This window comes from Schistocerca piceifrons, chromosome 1 (assembly GCF_021461385.2).
Source record: "Schistocerca piceifrons isolate TAMUIC-IGC-003096 chromosome 1, iqSchPice1.1, whole genome shotgun sequence".
Classification (NCBI taxonomy): Eukaryota; Metazoa; Arthropoda; class Insecta; order Orthoptera; family Acrididae; genus Schistocerca; species Schistocerca piceifrons.
In genome coordinates this window covers 444047728-444068300 of record NC_060138.1, presented here as the reverse complement: position 1 = coordinate 444068300, position 20573 = coordinate 444047728, and the positions used below count along the sequence as shown (strand labels likewise).

The window sequence follows — 20573 nt, the reverse complement described above, 5'->3', positions numbered from 1 at the left end:
CTGTCAAGTGACAGACACAAGTAAACATTATCATTGACGGTGGATTGGCATCTGAGTTGAAGGATCACAACGCATTTAGCAGAGAGATCGTCGAGTGGCAGAAGACAGTCTCCATCGACCTGCGTAATTAATTACATTATTTTACACACAAATTACCTGTGCCATTTAGTGAGTGCACCGTAGACTTCTACAGATCTAAACCAAAAGCGTTTTAGATTTATTTTTCAAAGCTAACTAAAATCATTTCAAGAAATTTAATTATAAGACTGAGTTTTACTATTCAATTTGATTTCAGAGATGTATGTACTTCATTTCAAACAGATTAACTTCCCTTTCAAAGGATACCTTTTTCAAAAGCTGAATTACGTGCTGCTATTAAAAGAGCCTTCAGCTTAATTTCTCGATATAGCTTTTTAGTGTTACTAAACGACTGCATATGAAGAAAAACCCTTCGTTCATCATAAAGTTGCAAAAGTTTATTGTTCTTCCGAAAGTATTCTTCAATGAATTGTAATTGCTTCATTTTGGATTTTCTTCTCGCATTTCCATATATTTTGGCTGTTTACTTTCTTTGGAGTTTTGCTGATTTTATTTGGCTGTATTACTGTGCCACTTTTTCCACGCCGTCACATGCAACCCCCATTGAAGCAATGCTCCTCATTGTAGGTTCGCATGCCGGTGTATTTCGGTAGCCAGCGATTTTAAGGGGCTAAATCTACAAATAAGCCTTTTGGAAGAGGAGGATTCTTTAGGGGGGGGGGGGTTGGTGGGCGTGGGGGACCTACAGAATACGGCTAAAAATGTTTGCACTTAACTGAACATTTTTTTACCCTTTTTATTAGTACCTCAAGCGTTTGCTAAACTTCTACGTTCATCGCGCCCCACTTATGGATATGGCTGAGAATAATTACTCGGTGCATATTTTGCACATGAAGGGGAAGCAGCACGAACACAGATAAGAGCTAGCAACAAAGGCATGTGAAGACTGACTGACGTTTGACGCAATACTCTCGAACGCAGGTGTGCGCAATTTGCACAGCGTACGTCACCGGTGGCGATAACATAGCTCCTTGAAATATTTTCTTTACTACAAAGGAGAATGCCAGTTGCTGCAGAGTGGCTTGTATGTTTGCTATAGCAAAACCTGAGCCAAGTACTAACAGAAACACATCACATCCACATATACCGCAGAGAATGAATATTCTCTGGTGTTCAAAGGTGCGTCCCTAACCTACTCCTAGCATGTGAAACACGTGTCCTTCCTCGCAAATCCGCAAATAGCTTCAACGGTCTCCATAAGAGCTCCCTCATAGTGTTTAAATCAAATTTAACGTCGTTTCACTTGTACTTTAGCACCTTATATTTTCGTAGCACTCAGTAAACATGCTGGGAGAAAGATTCGGCAGCTGAGTCTGTTCCAGTCAGCCAAAACTGCATACATTCACTGGATTCATACTTATTCCATGACTATTTTATGTCTATATATTAATTTATTATGTATCTGTGTTTCCTGTACCTTCGCCACATTTAATTATAGCGTATTTATGCTGTGACGCTATCCTTCCTACCCAGTCCTACAATTTTAAAATGACAGAGTGAGTGAATGCGATGTATATTGAGTTTTTATTGTGTCTGATGGCAGCTAAACTTTTTGTCTGCTACTGTGGCAGTTTAGCCAACTTTGGTTAAGGTTAGAGAGCGCCCAGTAGGTTTCGTTTCCTGATGGGCGACTAGCTATTGTGCTTAAGTTAACAGGATGCTGCAAGGGTGTTCTCTGACAACTTACGTGTGTGGACTCCGATTTGGTCAGGATGGTGGTCGCTCGCTCCTGGAAATTTGGTGATTGAGATTGCTGTTAGGATCTGGTTTGTAATAGCCGAATATAGTAGTTGAAATTGTGTAAGTTTCAATCTAGTTGAAGTCTTAACCGATTTCTCTCGCAGCTTCAGGCATTAATAGTAGTTCAGAGTATTGTACCCGGAATAGTGAACAATACTTTTTATAACAGTTCAGTTTCATGAACAGTGACTGTTCACTCAGGAGTGTGGGAGCTTGGTGTGAGGACTATGTCTGATTACAGTTAGGGCTCGTGTATATCCGTTCGAATGTGTGTGTCTTTGCGTTCCTTGTGTTGGTTTGTTCTTCCGTTCGTTAATTTTCATCTGAGTTCAGCATTTTCAGTCAGTTTAGTGCTCTTCTTTCAGTTCCACGCGTTCAATATCAGCTTTAGCTTGCAAGGATTTAATGATAGTTTACTTGAGAATGTAGTTCTTTTCGGTAACTAACCGACTTCCGGGGGAATTTTGTGGCTCGGGTCACGTGGTTCCGTTGCTGATCAGTGTTAGCTTCATCCGTATTCCTGTAAGTAATCGAATCTCTATTGTCGACCGGAATTACATTTCGGATCGTACCTTCCATTTAATTCCGCTATTGAATTTTCTGAGTGGTGATAGGCTGGTGGAATGAACCTCTGCCGTCTCTCTGTTTGGTATATTCTTGAAGATGGTTTTCTTCCTACTGTGTAGTCTTAGTGTGGATGTGGAGAGTGCGGGTGTTACCTTTAATAAGCTGATTCCGTTCCTTGCTCATATTCAGTGATTTAGAAGCCCACCACGCGAGAAATTTAAGTAACTTTTCTGCTTTCTTAAGCGTTCAAGCCAGGCACCAGCAATCTTTATCTTTCATGTAAATGTGTTAAGTTTCCTTTTAATTTGATTACGTGTTAGGGCTTTATCCCACACATGCCAATCTTTGCTTCGTAAGATACACCCTAGAGCGTTTGACCCTTGTGCAATTCGTGCAAGCCTATTTATTTAATCTCCTGTTAAGTAAAGTTTCAATTTTAGAAAGTTCAGTATCTCTGAAAAGAACGATTGTCTGACTGAGAACAGAATGCAAACTCCCGTTTGCCAAAAGCGGATTTTCTTCCATGTGCTAAATTAAAATCTTTTTTTGATCACTTATCTTATTATTATTTCAAAAGTTTGTTTGATCAGTCTACTATGCAATTAATGTTATACACGACAACGATCAGATTTTAATGGCGATCCAACTGTTTGCTAATAGAGGCAAAATCTAATTTTAACAGATAGCATTTGCAGAATTTTAGTAGATACCGTTCACACTGGGAGGTGAAGGCTAGTTTAAAAGCCGACTGCAATATTCTGTAATCCGACCGGGATTGTATCTCTCAACATTTCGGTTTTCAGGCACGCGCCTTATCACTAGATCACTGGGTCTGACAAATAACAATTCCAAATACCTGATAGATGGCGTTCTGTAAGCTTACTCTGTGAATGTTAATACAGGCACTGAAGCAGCAGGAAGACGTATAGGAATCACGCTACCGTAGAGTAGTTACAGAGCTGTTTGAGACGAGTGAGAGACGCTGTCGCATTGACATGCGTGCAGTAATTGTCGCAAGTGTTCAAGCTGGAGGAGGGAGAACTGTGGCCTGAGGAATGTTTTCGTGGCTTTCCCTGGGCATCTTGTCGTTCTGTAAGGCGTAATAGATCAACATAAGTATGCATCTATCCTTGGGCACCATCACCACCCCTAAACGCAGTTTGTTTTTTCCTTGGCATCTACCAACAGGACAATACAACGTGTCACACAGATTACTGTGTAAGTGTGTGGTTCGAAGAGCACCAGAGTTGGTTTACCGTAATCCCCCGCCTACCGAACTCCAAGGATTTAAACACAGTCAAGAAACAAATTTAGTATTGGAGGGCAGCGTGGAGGGTAAAAATCGTAGAGGGAGACCAAGAGATAAATACACTAAGCAGATTCAGAAGGATGTAGGTTGCAGTAAGTACTGGGAGATGAAGAAGCTTGCACAGGATAGAGTAGCTTGGAGAGCTGCATCAAACCAGTCTCAGGACTAAAGACCACAACAAAGAACAAAAACAACAAGAATTTATGGGACCACCTCGATCGGACTGTTTGCGCCATGGATCCTCAACCGAAGAACACAGCGCAGCTGGCCAAGTTTTGGGGTTGGCAGGGATCCACATCCCTGTCGATCCCTTCCAGAACCTCAGTGACTCTTCCTCCATGTCCCGCAGCGGCTCGCTCTGCAAAAGGCGGCTATTCAGGTGTTCGACACGTTGTCACATTAAGGTGACTGGACTGTGTAGAATCGCGTTTCAGTGACGATATTCAGTTACTAGAAGAATGCTGGACAGAACGCAGTGGCACAAAAGGTAAATACATTGAAAAATGTTATTGATTTTGACGCAAAGTCTGTTATTATTATACGGAGAGCTTTTCTCCCCTTTTTCTTCTTTATTGTTGTTTCACTCACAAGTCAGCCGGCTGGTAGCGATACATTGTTGCTGCTCTTCAGCCGAGAGCGGTAACAATATTATTAAAGCAGGCGGTTGTTGGTTGAAGATTTCACGTAGAATATTGATTCTTTCATTATAAACTGAAGCGCCAATGGAACTGGTATAGACAGGCGTATTCAAATACAGAGGTAGAATACGGCGCTGTGGTCGGCAACACCAATGTAAGACAACAAGTGTCCAGTGCAGTTGTTAGATCGGTTACCGCTGCTACAGTGGCAGAAAATCAAGATGTAAGCAAGCTTGAGAGTAGCTATGAAATGGGAATTTTCCCTTAGGAACATTTCATGAGTGTACCGTGAAAATCCGGAATCCGGTAAAACGGCAAATCTCCGACATCGCCGTGGCAGGAAAAAAATCCTGCAAGAACCGGATCGCCGGCTGAAGTGGCCGTGCGGTTCTAGGCGCTGCAGTCTGGAACCGCGAGACCGCTACGGTCGCAGTTTCGAATCCAGCTTCGGGCATGGATGTGTGTTATGTCCTTAGGTTAGTGCAACCCTTCCTGTAATTGCTGCAGATTTCAACAATGGGCCATGAACGAGTGTCAGTGGGCGAACCATTCAACGGAACATCATCGATATGGGCTTTTTGAGGCGAAGGCCCACTCGTGTACTCTTGATGACTGCTCGACATAAAGCTTGACGTCTCGCCTGGGCCCGTCAACAACGACATTGGATTGTTGATGACTGGAAATATGTTGTCTGGTCGGACGAGTCTCGTTTCAAATTGCATCGAGCGAATGGACGTGTACGGCATTGGAGACAGCAGCGGGCTGGTCAGTACTCTGTATTGGTGTGGGGCGTGTGCAGTTGGTCTGATATGGAACCCCTGATAAATCTAAATACGACTCTGAAAGATGACACGTACGTAAGCATTATCTCTGATCACCAGCATCCACTCATGTCCATTGTCCATTCCGACAGACTCGGGCATTTCCAGCAGGACAATGCGACACCCCACATGTCCCGAATTGCTACAGAGTGGCGCCAGGAACACCCTTCCAAGTTTAAACACTTCCACTGGCCACCGGACATGAACATTACTAAGCATATCTGGGATGTCTTGCAACGTGCTGTTCAGAAGTTATCTCCATCCCCTCGTACTATTTTGGATTTATGAACGGCACTGCAGGATTCATGGTGTCAATTCCTTCCAACACTACCTCAGACGTTAGTCGAGTCCATACCACGTCGTGTTACGACACTTCTGCGTGCACGCGTGGGCCCTACACGATATTGGGCAGATTACGTTTCTTTGGCTCTTCTTTGTACATAATGAGGATTTCACTTTATTCAGATCACAGAAACCGTAGGTGAAGAGGGATGTTGGAGAAAGAATGTTCTTAAGCGATATAAGAAGGAAGAGCTGGAGACGAGGACTCCTAACCGAGCATTAAGAAATGGACGAGGAAAGTGATGAAGGATGATTGCGAAAAGGTCCCCTGACATGGAAGGGAGTAAAATTTATCTTTCAAATATGAAAGTTTTTTTTGCCTAGAAGTCAATAAAGGGTGCATTCAACAAATTTTGATTGCTGAAAGACGTAAGCAATCCTTTATTTAAATATTGTAGGCAAGGGTGTGAAAGTGGTTACACTGAGCCATCTTACAGTCCATTTCACTCGAGCACGTGTTCCCAATGCAGTGCAGTGGCTCATCCTCTGCGCCCCCTGGCGCGCCTGACGGACTTCCGGCTTTTGGCTGCTCTGCCGTGGGCCGCTGTCGGAGAGCTGCCCCTGTGTCTGAAGTCAGCATGTCGAGTTTCGCCTGCTCGGAAGCCTGGAACAAGTTGACGGACAAGTAAATTTACTATAGGACCTGCGCATTTCCCTCTGCAGTAACTTCCTAATCACCAAGATTATATCAAGAAGTATAAGGAAGTCCCTTAGTGCAGATATATGACATACGACTTATACTCATATGGAGTGAAATATTCACTCTGAAGCTTGAACCTTTCTGAGATATTAAAACTGTATGCTGGACCGGGACGTGAACCTAGGATGTTTTCCATTCTTGGGCGAATGCTGTACTAAGTGAGCTATCCCGAACACGACTGTCGAGCCACCCTCTCAGCTTTACAACCGCACTATCTGTCTCCTACATTCCAAATTTCACAGAAGTTCTCCTGCATACCTTGCGGCACCAGCACTCCTGGCAGAAAGGATACTGTGGAGAAATGCCTTCGCCACTAGCTGACTGTTTCCAGAATGAATCTTTCACTCTGGGACTGAGTGGGCACTGTTTTGAACGACTTTACAACCTTCATAGTTCTGCAGAGCGAATTCATTCTGGAAACAGTCCGGTAGACTGTGGGTAGGTCGTTTCTAAGCAACATCCCTTCTCCGAGGAGTGCTAGCCCCACGAGGTATGGAGGAGCACTTCTGTAAATTTTGGTATGTAAGAGACACGTACTACTGAAGTAAGGCTGCCGACAGAGTCGCGCATGGTGTACTCAGACGGTAAGAATATTACCCCTGAAAGGTAAGATAATCGATTTGAGTCCCGAAAAGGCGCACAATTTAATTCTATCTGGAAGTTTCATACTCATATAAATCTGAATTCAGTAGATGATACATTTCCAGTCATACATCCTGATTCAGGTTCCATATCACTTGCAGTTATGCTGAAATGATTTATCCAGCAAGGCCTAGTTCAGTCATTCCGGTCAGCTAATGTTGCTTCTTTAATGGCCTCCATTTAGAGGAAAAAGTAAGATCCAACATATATCTCTGACGTTTTCCTCACTATAGCGGAAGTTTGAGGGGTCTATTCGATATGGTCGCTGACGATTCCTCCCTCCAAGCCCCTTTCCAAACGATGATGACTACACGCCAAAATTGTCTTGCTGCAAACCCGCCTCATCCGTCCGTCGGCGTACCTAAAAAATCAAAGCACCGTCTGCTGGTCCTTTAGAACCATTCAGTGCCGACCGACCGCCGTGTCATCCTCTGACAGGGTCATCATTCGGATGCGGTGTAGATAGGCGTAAGATCAGCACACTCCTGTGCAGACCACAGTCAGCTTCTCAGACCTTCTAGACGCTCTCGCTTAACCAGCTCCTCGATTGGCATCGCAAGGATGAGGGCACCCTCTTCCATTCTTTCCACCAACGAAAAATCCCTCACAGCCACTATCTGTCTTCGTGTACAGATTTTACTCTCTACCACTCTTTGTAGCACCATCGAGATGATGTTTTAACACATGTCCCGTCATCCTGCCCCCTTCTTCTTGTCAGTGTTCTCCACATATTCCTTTCTCCGATTCTCCGGAGAACGCATTCTTTATGTTGTCAGTCCATCTAATTTCCAACATTCTTCAGTTGCACACCTCAAATGCTGCGATTCTCTTCCAGTTTTCTCAGTCCAAGATTCGCTGCAATACAATGTTGTAATCCAAGAGCACATTCTCAGAAATTTCTTTCTCAAATTAAGATCTATATTTGATCCTAGTACACTTCTCTTTGTCAGGAATGCCCTCTTTGTCTACGCTCGTCTGCATTTTAGGTCCTCCTTGCTCCGTCCGTTCATGGGACATTTTGCTTCTATGGTAGCAGAATTCCTTAATTTCGTCTACTTCGAGGTTGATATTAAGTTTCTCGCTAGTCTCATTTTTACTACTTCTCATTAGCGCCCTCTTTCTTCAGTTTACTCTCAGTCCATATTCTGTACTCATTAGACTGTTCATTCCATTCAGTATATCTTATAATTTTTCTTAATCTTAATCGACGGTAGGGAAGTAATCAGCGAATCTTATCATTGAAATCCTTTCACCTTGAATTTCAATCCCACCCTTGAAACTGTCTTTTATTTCCGTCATTGGTTCTTTGATGTATGGATTGAACAGTAGGGGTGAAAGACTGTCCCTCTCTTATCCTCTTTTTAATCTGAACATATCGCTCTTCGTTTTACAGTCTTACTGTTCGTTCTTGTATGCACTGTATATTATTCGTCTTGTCCAGCATCTTACATCTATCTTTCTCAGAATTTAGAACATCCTACACTGTTTGACATTGTCGAAGATTTTTTCCACGTCTACATATCCTATGAACGTGTCTTTATCCTTCTTCAGTCTGCTTTCATTATCAAACTTACCATCACAACAGCGCCTCTGGTGCCTTTACTTTTCGTAAAGACAAGTCATTTGGTATATCTTCAGTTCTCTTTACCAGCCTTCTGTACATTATCCTTCGCAGCAGCTTGTATGCATGAGATGTTAAGCTGGCTGTGCGAAATTTCTCGCACTTACCTGCCATTGCTGTCTTCGGAACTGAGTGTATGATATTTTTACAAAGTCTGATGGTACGTCACCAGTCCCATAGATTCTACACACCAACCTGAATAGTCGTTTGGTTGCCACTTCCCCCGGTGATTTTAGAAGTTTCATCGGAATGTTATCTGTCTCTTCTGCCAAATTTGAGTGTAAGTCTTGGAAAGCTCTTTTAAATTCTGATTCCTTGCCCTCATTCAGGTTTTATATGTACGCTTTCCACCTATCTGCTCTCTCCTCTGCATTTAACAGTTGAACTCTCGTTTTTCTTTTAGCGGTATCGTTATTGGTTTTAAGTTCACACAAGGTTGTTTTGACTTTTCTGTATGCTGAGTCAGTCCTTCCGACGATCGTTTCTTTTACTATTTCTTCACATCTTTTCTGCAGCCATTTCGCCTTCGCCTCCCTGTGCTTCCTATTTATTTTATTCCTTAATGATTTATACTGCTGTATTGTCTTTCCCTGAACATATTTGTACTTCCTTCTTTCGTCCATCCATTGAAGTATTTCTTCTATTAACGAAGGTTTCTTCTCAGTCACGTACCTAATACCTATATTTGTTTTTCCAATTCCAGAGATTGGTCTGATTAGGGGTGTTCACTTCTCTTCAACCGAACTGCCGAGCGTGGTACTCCTTACCGCAGTATCTACATCGTTACCGAGCTTCAATTGCGTCTCATACTTGTCCAATACTTCAGTAACCAATTTTCTTCCACACCTATTCTACTGTACGATTCTCTTAAAATTCAGTCTGCTCTTCGTCATTTTTAAATTGTGATCTGAGTCTATATGTGCTCCTGGTTACACCTTAAAATCCAATATCCAATTTCGTAATCTATGTCTGGCCATAGATCGTACAAATTATTCATGGAATGTTTAACGAACGAAGAATTTGGTCCATAACTAGTTCTTTGTGTTGCTCTGTTTTCTTGATCGTGATGCATAGTGATAATTGTTATTAGCTATTTTTGATAATGGGATCTAAAACTGCTTTTACAACTGTCTACATCAAGTCGCATTATGGTGTGTGGCGAAGCGTACTTTTTGCACCATCGTCACTTCTCTGCTTTACTGTTCCAGTCACGAGTGGTTCGTGAGGAGAACGACTGTTGGAAAGCCTCTGTATGAGCTCGAATCTCTCTTATTTTACTTTAATCATCATTTAGCGTGACATACATAGGAAGACGCAGTATGTTGGCTGACTCTTCCAGCAATCTACTGTCTTTTAACAATAAACCACACAATGATGCAGAACGCCTCCTCTGCAGCGTCTACCACTGGCGTTTTCCAACTACCTCCTAGACGTTTCAGCATTTACAAAATGAGCCTGTAACGAAACACGGCGCTCTTCTTTGGATCTTCTCTATTTCCTGCATCAATCCTATCTTGCACGGATCCCAGATTGACGAGCAATATTCAGGTACTGGTCGAACTAGGATTGTGGACGTACTACGTCTCTTAAGGATACTTGCAAGAATATGTCTGGCACCTACCTTATCCGCGATTAGTTTTTGTAATCGTTCCGCTGTAAGTCATTCTTTACGCAAGCTCCCGGAAGTGGTAGCTGCCAGCTACAATTCTATATTCGTGTAATTATACATTTCTCTTTACTTGAGGGCAAGACGTTGTAATTTGTCAGTCATGAATCCTTTGGAGTGATGAAAAAATGAAAAGAGCATGTGGCATTCTTGGTCGGGAGGACACAATACGGGGAAATTCGGCCGCCGAGTGCAAGTCCTGTTTCAGGCGACGCTACTTTGTTCAAGTTGCTGACCGGTGATGAGGACAACACAACACCCAGTCCACGAGCAGAGAAAATCTCCAACCCAGCCGGGAATCGAATCCGTGTCCACTGCATGGGAAGGAAGCAAGTTAGCACTCATTTAGGCAGGCGGACCCTTTTCAGTAATGACGGCTTGTTATTGTTGATCCCTATTTTTGATACTGGATTGTTTCCCACATCTTACACAGCAAAACAGTAGTAGTTGTAGTTCCTCTAACACGCTCTCATCACAATTCCCGAAATGTGTACAGGGCGTTAAGCGGACGACAGCCCTTATCAGAACATTTGCAAAGGTGATAGTTGAGCAACTCTGTCTTGGTTTACGTTAAGGAGAAAATGTAGCTTAAGTCACGACATGTACGTAATCTCATTACGCCTCATGTATCACACAAACTTGACACCTAAAATATGCATAACTTTTCATCAGAGACTACAAGTCAAGAGACAGTATATGTTGATAAATTAAGGAAAGTGGTATCTGTTGTTTCATGGATTTCGAAGCACTAAGTTATAACTACGATGTTCATCCTTTTTACTTTCGTAAAAATGTGTAAAAAAGTTATAACGCGATATTCGTGAAAAATAAATACAGTTCAATACCGTTTCCTTATAACTGATAAAGTTTCTGAATCTAGTAATTCTGAAAGTATCTTAAATTAGTTGCTTGTGATTATGCTGTATTACAGAAAATTTCTTGGCCAGACGTAGATTTACCATTCACATAAATAAAGTTTTGCTTCTGTTACTTTGGAACATTTTAGATAATTTCTTGCGCGTGGAGTTGGAGTTTGTCGTGGTAAACGTAGGAACTGGCTCGTCGAAGTACTGTGGAGTTTCCATTAAAGAAGCCGACACTGCTTCAGACAAAGTCTAAAAACAGCACATGTTCACACATTTTGTACAGAAACAAAACCAAAGCCTTATGTCACTTGGACGTTGAGAATTTTTTAATAATTTTTTAGATACTGTCATGCTATGTATGTTTTATTTAAATGAATAAAGGAAAATACCCTCCCATCATAAAATATTTTGTAGTGGATGCTTCATTCCTCGGAATTCGTCCAAAGTTGAGGATGAAATATAAGGAGCCAAAGGGTCTGCTGCACAATTTTCTACAGTTAGGATATGGGAAGCTCGAATCAAGCGTGATCTTACTTCTTTCGAAGGTGATCCATGTGAAAGAACATCCTAAAGCAGCAACCACAGACGAAAGTGGACCATGTCTTCATCTACATCTACATCAGTAGTCTTGAAGCCACTTGACTGTGTTTGTCGAAGGGCACTTCTGGTACCACTAACTGACACCTCCCCCCCCCCCCCCCCTTTTCCAGTTCCAATTGCAAATGGTTAGCGGGAACAAATAAATTTCTGTATTGTAATGTCTCGAATTTTCATCTTTGTAGTCATATAGCGAGAAGTATGTGGAAGGAAGTAATACGTCGGTCGCTGTGGCCGAGCAGTTCTAGGTGCTTCAGTCCGGAACCGCACTGTTACTACGGTAGCAGGTTCGAATCCTGCCTTAGGCATTGATGTGTGTGATGTCCGTAGGTTAGTTAGGTTTAAGTAGTTCTAAATCTAGGGAACTGATGACCTCAGATGTTAAGTACCATAGTGCTTAGAGCCATGGTTATGGAAGTAATATGTTGTCCGACTCTTCTTGGACAGTACTCTCTCTACATTTCAACGCTAAACCGCTCCGTGATGCAAAACGCCTCTCTTTTAGTGTCTACTAAAGTAGTTTGTTGAGCACATCTGTAACGCTCTCGCCTGGACTAGACGATCCCCTGCCAAAACGCGCCGGTCTTCGTTGGATCTTCTCTATCTCTCCATCAGCCCTGCCTGGTAAGGGTACCTGACTGACAAACAGTTCACTAGAATCGGTCGAACAAGCACCTTGTAAACCATTACTTTCGTGGATGAGCTACATTTCCTCAAGATTTTCCCAATGAATCTCCGTCTCGCATCTGCCTTTCCTATTATCTGTTTTATGTGGTCATTACACTTGGGCAGATCCGGATAAATACTCCTAGATAGTTTACAATACTTACTGTTTCCTGCAATTTGTCATCAATAGTATAGATATACGGCAGTGGATTTCTTTTCCTATCGTATGCGCAATATGTTACATTTATTTAAGTTCAGCTGCCAGTCCCCGACCGTTAATCAATCCTCAGTGGGTCCTTCTGGACATGTAGTTAAGAAGATTGTTCCAATAATTATGTGGAGACCATGGAACCCTGTTGCAACGAAGAATGTTGATCCATATACTGCGTCTGCAATAGTGAAAGGTGATTCTCAATACAAATCTTTACTGTGTTCTGGCGTTGCTGCCTTCTTAAAGTTAACCGCATCGTCTGAGAATAGCCTTAGCTTCCGAAGCATTCTTCTAGATCATTTATATACACTGTAAACAGTAACAGTCTCAATACACTTTCTGGTAGTGCTCCCGAAATTACATCTGTCGATCTTGTGGCGTTAAGAGCGACATGTTGAGTTCTTTTTCAAGGAAGTCTTAATACAGTCGCAAATCACGTCCAATAGTCGGTAAGGTCGTATTATTTTGACTAATCGGCAGTGTGGGATGATGTTACACTACTGGCCATTAAAATTGCTGCACCACGAAGATGATGTGCTACAGGCGCAAAGTTTAACCGACAGGAAGAAGATGCTGTGATATGCAAATGATTAGCGTTTCAGAGCATTCACACAAGGTTGGCGCCGGTGGCGACACCTACAACGTGCTGACATGAGGAAAGTTTCCAACCTATTTCTCATACACAAACAGCAGTTGACCGACGTTGCCTGGTGAAACGTTGTTGTGATGCCTCGTGTAAGGAGGAGAAGTGCGTACCATCACGTTTCCGACGTTGATAAAGGTCGGGTTGTAGCCTTTCGCGTTTGCGGTTTATCGTATCGCGACACTGCTGCTCGCGTTGGTCGAGATCCAACGACTGTTGGCAGAATATGGAATCGGTGGGTTCAGGAGGGTAATACGGAACGCCGTGCTGGATCCCAACGGCCTCGTATCACTAGCAGTCGAGATGACAGGCATCTTATCCGATCGTGCAGCCACGTCTCGATCCCTGAGTCAACAGATGGGGACGTTTGCAGGACAAACATCTGCACGAACAGTTCGACGACGTTTGCAGCAGCATGGACTATCAGCTCAGAGACCATGACTGCGGTTACCCTTGACGCTGCGTCACAGACAGAAGCGCCTGCGATGGTGTACTCAACGACGAACCTGGGTGCACGAATGGCAAAACGTCATTTTTTTCGGATGAATTCAGGTTCTGTTTGCAGCATCATGATGGTCGCATCCGTGTTTGGCGATATCCCGGTGAACGCACGTTGGAAGCGTGTATTCGCCATCGCCATGCTGGCGTATCTCCCGGCGTGATGGTGTGGGATGCCATTGGTTACACGTCTCGGTCACCTCTTGTTCGCATTGACGGCGCTTTGAACAGTGGACGTTATATTTCAGATGTGTTACGACCCGTGCCTCTACCCTTCATCCGATTCCTGCGAAACCCTACATTTCAGCAGGATAATGCACGACCGCATGTTGCAGGTCCTGTACGGGCCTTTCTGGATACAGAAAATGTTCAACTGCTGCCCTGGCCAGAATATTCTCCAGATCTCTCACCAATTGAAAACGTCTGGTCAATGGTGGCCGAGCAACGCTAGTCACTACTCTTGATGAACTGTGGTATCATGTTGAAACTGCATGGGCAGCTGTACGTGTACACGCCATCCAAGCTCTGTTTTACTCAATGACCAGGCGTATCAAGGCCGTTATTACGGCCAGAGGTGGTTGTTCTGGGTACTGATTTCTCAGGATCTATGCACCCAAACTGCGGGAAAATGTAATCACATGTCAGTTCTAGTGTAGTGTACTAATCAGCATTTCTTCTTGGTGTAGCAATTTTAATGACCAGCAGTGTAAATGCCTTCCTGAAGTCGAGGATATTGCATCAACCTGGTGGCCGATGATTACAGGGCAGTGTATCTCATGGAAGAACAGAGCGAACTGTTTTGCATGGCCTCTGTTTGCGGAATCTATATTGGTATTTACAGAGGAGATTCTCATCTTCCAAAAACGTCGTAATACGTTAGCACAGAACATGTTCCATAATTCTACAACAGATTAACGTCAACGAAACAGGTCTATACTATGTTCATCTGTCCTGCGACTCTTCTTAAAAATTGGAATGGCCTGCGGTTTTTTGCAGTGGCTAGGTATCCTTTCTTGCTCCAACGACGTACGATAAACTGCTGGCAGCAGAGGAGCAACTTCTTTCGTGTAGTCTCAGTGAAATCTTCCGGGTATCTGATTTAGTCCTGATGCCTTTTCACTAAAAAGCGATCGTAGTTGTTTTTCTATGACCAGTTATCGCCATATCTACCATTTCAAAGTTTGTACGGCGATTGAAAGGAGTGATCGTATTACCACTTTCCGCGGTCAAACCATTTCGGGAGACGCAATTCGGTCTTTCTGTCATTTTCCGTTTCGTTGCCATTATGGTCACCAAGTGACTGAATAGATTATTTCGAATCGATTACTGATTTTACGTAAGACAAAAACCTCTGAGGGTTTTTTAGTCAGATCCTTTGACAAAATTTTACTTTCAGACTAATGGAACGCTTCTCTCATTGCTCTCCTTACGTTCATTTTCACTTCGTTCAGTTTTTGTCTGTAACTAGGTTTTGACTTCTCTTAAATCTGCGATGAAGCTATCTTTGTTTACGTAGCAGTTTCTGACACGGCTATTAAACCACGGTGAGTTTTTCTTATCCCTTAAGATCTTGCGCGGAAAATACTTATCTAAGGTTTGAACGCTGATTTTTAATTTTTTCCAATTGTGGTCCTCTTCTTCACCATCAATGCTGAATATTTCACGTTAACCACTCAGATACTCTTCAATTTCTCACCTTTCACACTTGTTAAGCAAAAATACTTTCTTGCCTGTCTTAACATTTCTTCAAATACTCGTTATCATAGCATGCTATACACAGCCATAAGAACGCTCATACTATCTTCTTCGTTAACTGATTCGAGGAGGACAGGTGTGTGTTTTGCTAGGAGGCCTCAGACGTTACCTTCTTAAGTAGGTTATCTGCTGGATAACAGACAAGATATTCAGAATAATGCCACATGAATCCCTATCCTTGGCACCAGTTTTGATAGCATGACTCTCCCAATCTATACATGGCAAGTTGAAGCCACCCCCATTACAACAGCGGGATCAGGGAACTCACTGACGAAATTCTGCAAGTTTTTTCTGAAGCACTCTGCCACTACAGCTCCTGGCGAAGGTAACTTATAAAAGCATCCGGTTGCCAATTTTTGACTGACTTTTGATTCTTAACTTCACCCAGATTAATTCACAATCTGATCCTTGCTATCCTCGCTAGATATTCTCTAGTTCTCTAGTACATAAATAAGCCACCACCATTGACGACTAACCTATCCTTGCGACAAATTTTCGACTCATAATTTAAGATAGCGTTGTTATTCACTTCCAGTTTCAGCTTTGCTGTTCACTTTCAACCAACTGTCTGTTCCTAATACTATCTGAGCATTATAATCTTCAATAAGCGATACTAATTATTAGTATTCTGGGACCTTAACACACGCAGTTGATACTATACAGATAGGAACAAAAAGAGTACTACATTAAATATACAAAACATACTGCAAGATGAATGACGCCTTTCTTATGTTGAACAGAAGCAAATGCAGAAACGAATTTCTGTCTTATACAGGGTGGCCCAAAAGTCACGACGGGTTATAACTGTGGTTAACTGTATCTATTGTTAGTTTCCACTGACATTTCACATACTTGAAGACCAAAGATGAGGGACTGTTTACGCTTATGTGTGGAATGTAATCTCAGGGAACAAAGGAGAAAAAAATACATGCATCAGTTAGTTACTATGGATGAAATATGGGGACACCAGTTAATGACAGAACAAAACAGTAGTCAACGTTCTGGTTGAAATTCTTGTAGCCTGATCCAAAGTAACGCGGAGTCCGCTACAAACGCCAACGTTTTCTGAGGTCATGGGTGAAAAAATGACTGGCAAACAGACTAAATGAAAAAAATGGATTGCAAAGGAAAAAAAATAATTTGTCATCATGACATTGGGAAGTCCTTTCATAATCTGAAAACTGAGGGAACTAAAGTACGAATTGTTGGAACAATCATTTTTCGTTTACTTGACTTAGCATCCTCCGACATCCTGCATTTAGTCATACGTGGAAAGAAAGGACCGACTCAGCATATACAGAAATCAAAACAGCCTTCAGTGCAATTAAAACCAAAGGATGTAACATTAAGACTGCAATGGGAATTCCTATGTTAAATGCAGCGGAGCGAGTTGATGCTTGGAAAGAGTACATTGAAGTCCTATATGAGGGAGAGGACATGTCTGATGACATGATAGATGAAGAAGTAGCAGTCGATAGGGAAAAGACAGGGAATCCAGTATTAGAATCAGTATTTAACAGAGCTTTGAAAGACTTAAAATCAAATAAGACAGAAGCGATAGGTAACATCCAATCGGAATATCTAAAATTAGTAAGAGACGTGGCAACAGAACGACTATTCACGTTTGTACGTAGAATGTGCGAGACTGACGATATACCATCTGACTTTCGTAAAAACGTCATCATTTCGAAAACTGCAAGAAGCGAGAAGTGCGAGAATTATAGCGCAGTCAACATCCCAAGCATCCATCTTGCTGACAAGACTAATATAAGTGTCACGAAACCGGCACTGATCCAACAATAAAGAAGTAAATACAGCTGAAGCGTTTCATTAATACCCAACATAACTACTCAGCTGTGATTACCGTACCTACAAGGTACAAGCTCAATACAGCTGAAGGAGTTTCTTAAGACCCAAGATAATACAGAAGAATGGAAAATAAAATTGAGAATCTGTTAGATGACCATCATTTGGGCTTTAGAAAAGGTAAAGACACCAGATAGGCAGTTCTGACGTTGCGGTCGGTAATGGAAGCAAGATTGGAGAAAAATCAAGACACGTTTATAGGATTTGTCGAGCCGGAAATAGCATTCAACACTGTAAAATAGTACAACATGTTCGAAATTCCGAGGAAAATAGGCAAAGACGGGTGATATACAATCCATATAAGAAACAAGCGGAAATAATAAGAGTGGAAGATGAAGTACGAAATGTTCGGCTTAAAAGGGGTATAAGACAGAAATGTACTCTTTTACCCCTACCATTCAATCTCTACACCGAAGAAACAATAACGGAAATAAAAGATATGCTCAGGACTGTAATTAATATTCAAGACGAAAGGATGTCAGTGATAGGATTTGCTGACGACATAGCTTTCCTCAGTGAGAGCGACGATCTGTCGAATGGAATGATCAGCATAATGAGCACATAAAATTGACTGAGAGTAAATTGAAGAAACATTTGGTTGATCACGAAGTAGAGGAATTCTGCCACCTAGGCAACAAAATATCCCATGACAGAAGGAGGGCATGAAAAGCAGACTAGCACTGCAAAAAGGGCATTCCTGGCCAAGAGCAGTCTGCTGCTATGAAACGTAGGCCTTAATTTGAGGAAGAAATTTCTAAGAAAATACGTCTGGCGTACAGCATGGTATGGTAGTTAAACATGGACTGTGGGAAAACCGAAACTGAAGGAAATCGATGAATTCGAGAATTGGTGATACAGAAGAATGTTCAAAATTAAGTGAACTAATAAGGAATGAGGCTCTCCGCGGAATCAGCGAGGACACGAATATGTGGTAAACACGGACAAGAAGAAGAGACACGAAGATAGAGTGTCTGTTAAGAATAATTTCCATAGCAGAGAATAAATTTCATGGCACGGTCAGATTACTTAATGAGAAGAGAACTGCTGATGTGAAAACATACTTGACGCTGTCGCTGCTTCCGCAGTATCTGTGCCGCTGGTGGTTTCACTTGTTGGCCATCCTGGAAGAGCACCGCCTCCGTTCATTGGCTCGCCTAATGCCATCCATGGCCTCATGCCGCCACCTACAGGTCTCAGCGGTCCAAAGCCGCCTCCAAATATAGGCAAGCCCGACAGAAGACCGCCAAAATCTATTGGCCTTCCTGGAAAGCTGCCCTCCAATGGTGATGTCTGATCTTGGTCACCAGTCATAGTCGTTGTCTCTGTTTCAGCGTCCTGTCTCTCTTGAGCAGTAGCATTAGTTGGGTATAAAATCAGCAGACAGGCACCTGCGAACAGAGTTGAAAAGTGTGCCATCTCGGCAGTATTTGGTTGAGACCGATACTACTGGAACCTGTAGAACTAAGGCCAGTGGAACACCAGTTCCTTTTGTAGTAAGGAAAGCATTGCAATCAGCAACATTATCACGAGGACAACTTAGACGGTGACACAGAAATTCCTAAGCTAAGTGGTAAGCAAGCTTTTTCCTCTATCTCGTATTGTCACTGCTGACGGGAATTGTTCTTTCTTACAAAGTAACCACCTGATGTGAGTCACCGTCAACTCTGTGTTCAAGGTTAGAGGCAGTTTTTCGCGAAAGTCATCCTCAGAGATAAATTTAACCATTACACTATTTAGAAGTCATTTTGTGATATGGGCAGTTGTGTGACACTTTCAGAGTGCCACTGTCGTCAGCCAAAATATAAGAAGCATTTCGTCACCGTTGGTTATTACTCGCTTCCAAGTACGCATCATTTCCGTATTTTTTGCCAAGCTTTTATCATACGAACATTGTTTTGTATGTCTATACAGTCTGAGGAGCCAACATACGGTCCACTAATTGATAGAAGATGTTCGTGGCAGTGTTTACTAATTGGTTATTAAATGAAATTAAATTCCATTTTGTCTTTTCAGTGCGACATTTCTCCGCAAAGCGTATAACCAACGAAAGAACAACTGAGCACCAAACACGACGAACTTTTACAAGTTTCTTCCAGATAGATGGGCTGATATTGCTCATATTCATTCTGTGGCTAAGTTGGTCCATGTAACGTAACATTTTGTTACAGTGAATAGGCTATCTTGGCAGGCTTCATTGGAATCAAGTAGTGTAATGAGAGACTGAAAAAAATGAAATTAGTAGTATATATTAATACCTTCAGCTGCTGACAGTCGTTGATAAATATCAACGGGGAAAGGTGAAAATGTGTGCCTCAACCGGGACTCGAACCCGGGATCTCCTGCTTACGTGGCAGACGCTATAGCCATCTTTTTATTTTTTTCGGTATTGTTCGTTGCGTTTGATCTGGGCGGACGTCACAAGACATCCGCTTAAGTTGATCGTTGATTCCATTACTCAGTTTTTTTTATTGCAGATGGCGAGCAGCCCTCTGACCGAACACGCTGGGCTACCGTGCCGGCTATCCATTTGAGCCACCGAGCGCACATACGATAGCGCAACTGCAGGGACTATCTCGCGCACGCCTCCCGCGAGACCCACATTCTCACCTTACATGTCCACACACTACATTCGTAGTGTCCCACCCCAACACATCCGCATCCGCACAGAAGAGGAAGGTATATAAAAACGTAAATGTCTTGTGGCGAGGGCCTCCCGTCGGGTAGACCGCTCGCCGGGTGCAAGTCTTTCGATTTGACGCCACTTTGGTGACTTGGGGATGAAATGATAATGATTGGGGCAACACAAAGCCCAGTCCCTGAGCGGAGAAAATCTCCGACGCAGCCGGGAATCGAACCCGGGCCCTTAGGATTGACATTCTGTCGCGCTGACCACTCAGCTACCGGGGGCGGACAAGAGGAAGGTCATGGCCGGTATTCCCACAACTATATACTTATACGGATATGGTGTCTGCTCTTTCGGACATAAGAAAAAAATGAGGTTTGTTTACTTGTTAATACACACAAAATGTGAATGCAGAGATTGTGCAATCTCCATTCAAACTAGAATGAGCAGTGAAAACGTAACTGCAAATTGTTCGTCTACGTGAATGGGTACTTGTGAAGCTCATAACAGTCTCCACGGTTATGCCTTAAACAAAGGCATCTCTGGAGATCCTAATACCACTTCGGTAAATGAATCAAAGCGGTTCGTCCAAACCCATAAGAATCACATTATTATCTGAACAAAAGAAGTACTTCTATAGAAAACTGCTTTTAAAAAGCTTTACAAGGTACTCCTGCCGTGCCGCCGACTGACCCTTAACATA

General features: G+C 42.7%; 1 protein-coding gene across 1 annotated transcript; it reads right to left on the bottom strand.

Annotated features, from left to right (window-relative positions):
• Positions 1 to 5858: 5858 nt before the first annotated feature.
• On the bottom strand, positions 5859 to 18691 carry LOC124791378. The gene is made up of 2 exons (XM_047257855.1): positions 18309 to 18691; positions 5859 to 6120 (listed from the first exon to the last, which is right to left on the bottom strand). The coding sequence occupies exons 1-2, from the start codon at positions 18661 to 18663 to the stop codon at positions 5996 to 5998; spliced, it is 480 nt and encodes a 159-aa protein (XP_047113811.1). The 5' UTR covers positions 18664 to 18691; the 3' UTR covers positions 5859 to 5995.
• Positions 18692 to 20573: the final 1882 nt, after the last annotated feature.

Bases quoted from the DNA above. Each gene is read 5' to 3' on its own strand.
- LOC124791378 (XM_047257855.1), bottom strand. From the start codon at position 18,663: ATGGCACACTTTTCAACTCTGTTCGCAGGTGCCTGTCTGCTGATTTTA. The intron at 6,121-18,308 runs GTATGTTTTCAC...AACTTGTTCCAG, and splicing joins GGAAGCAGCGACAGCGTCAA to GCTTCCGAGCAGGCGAAACT.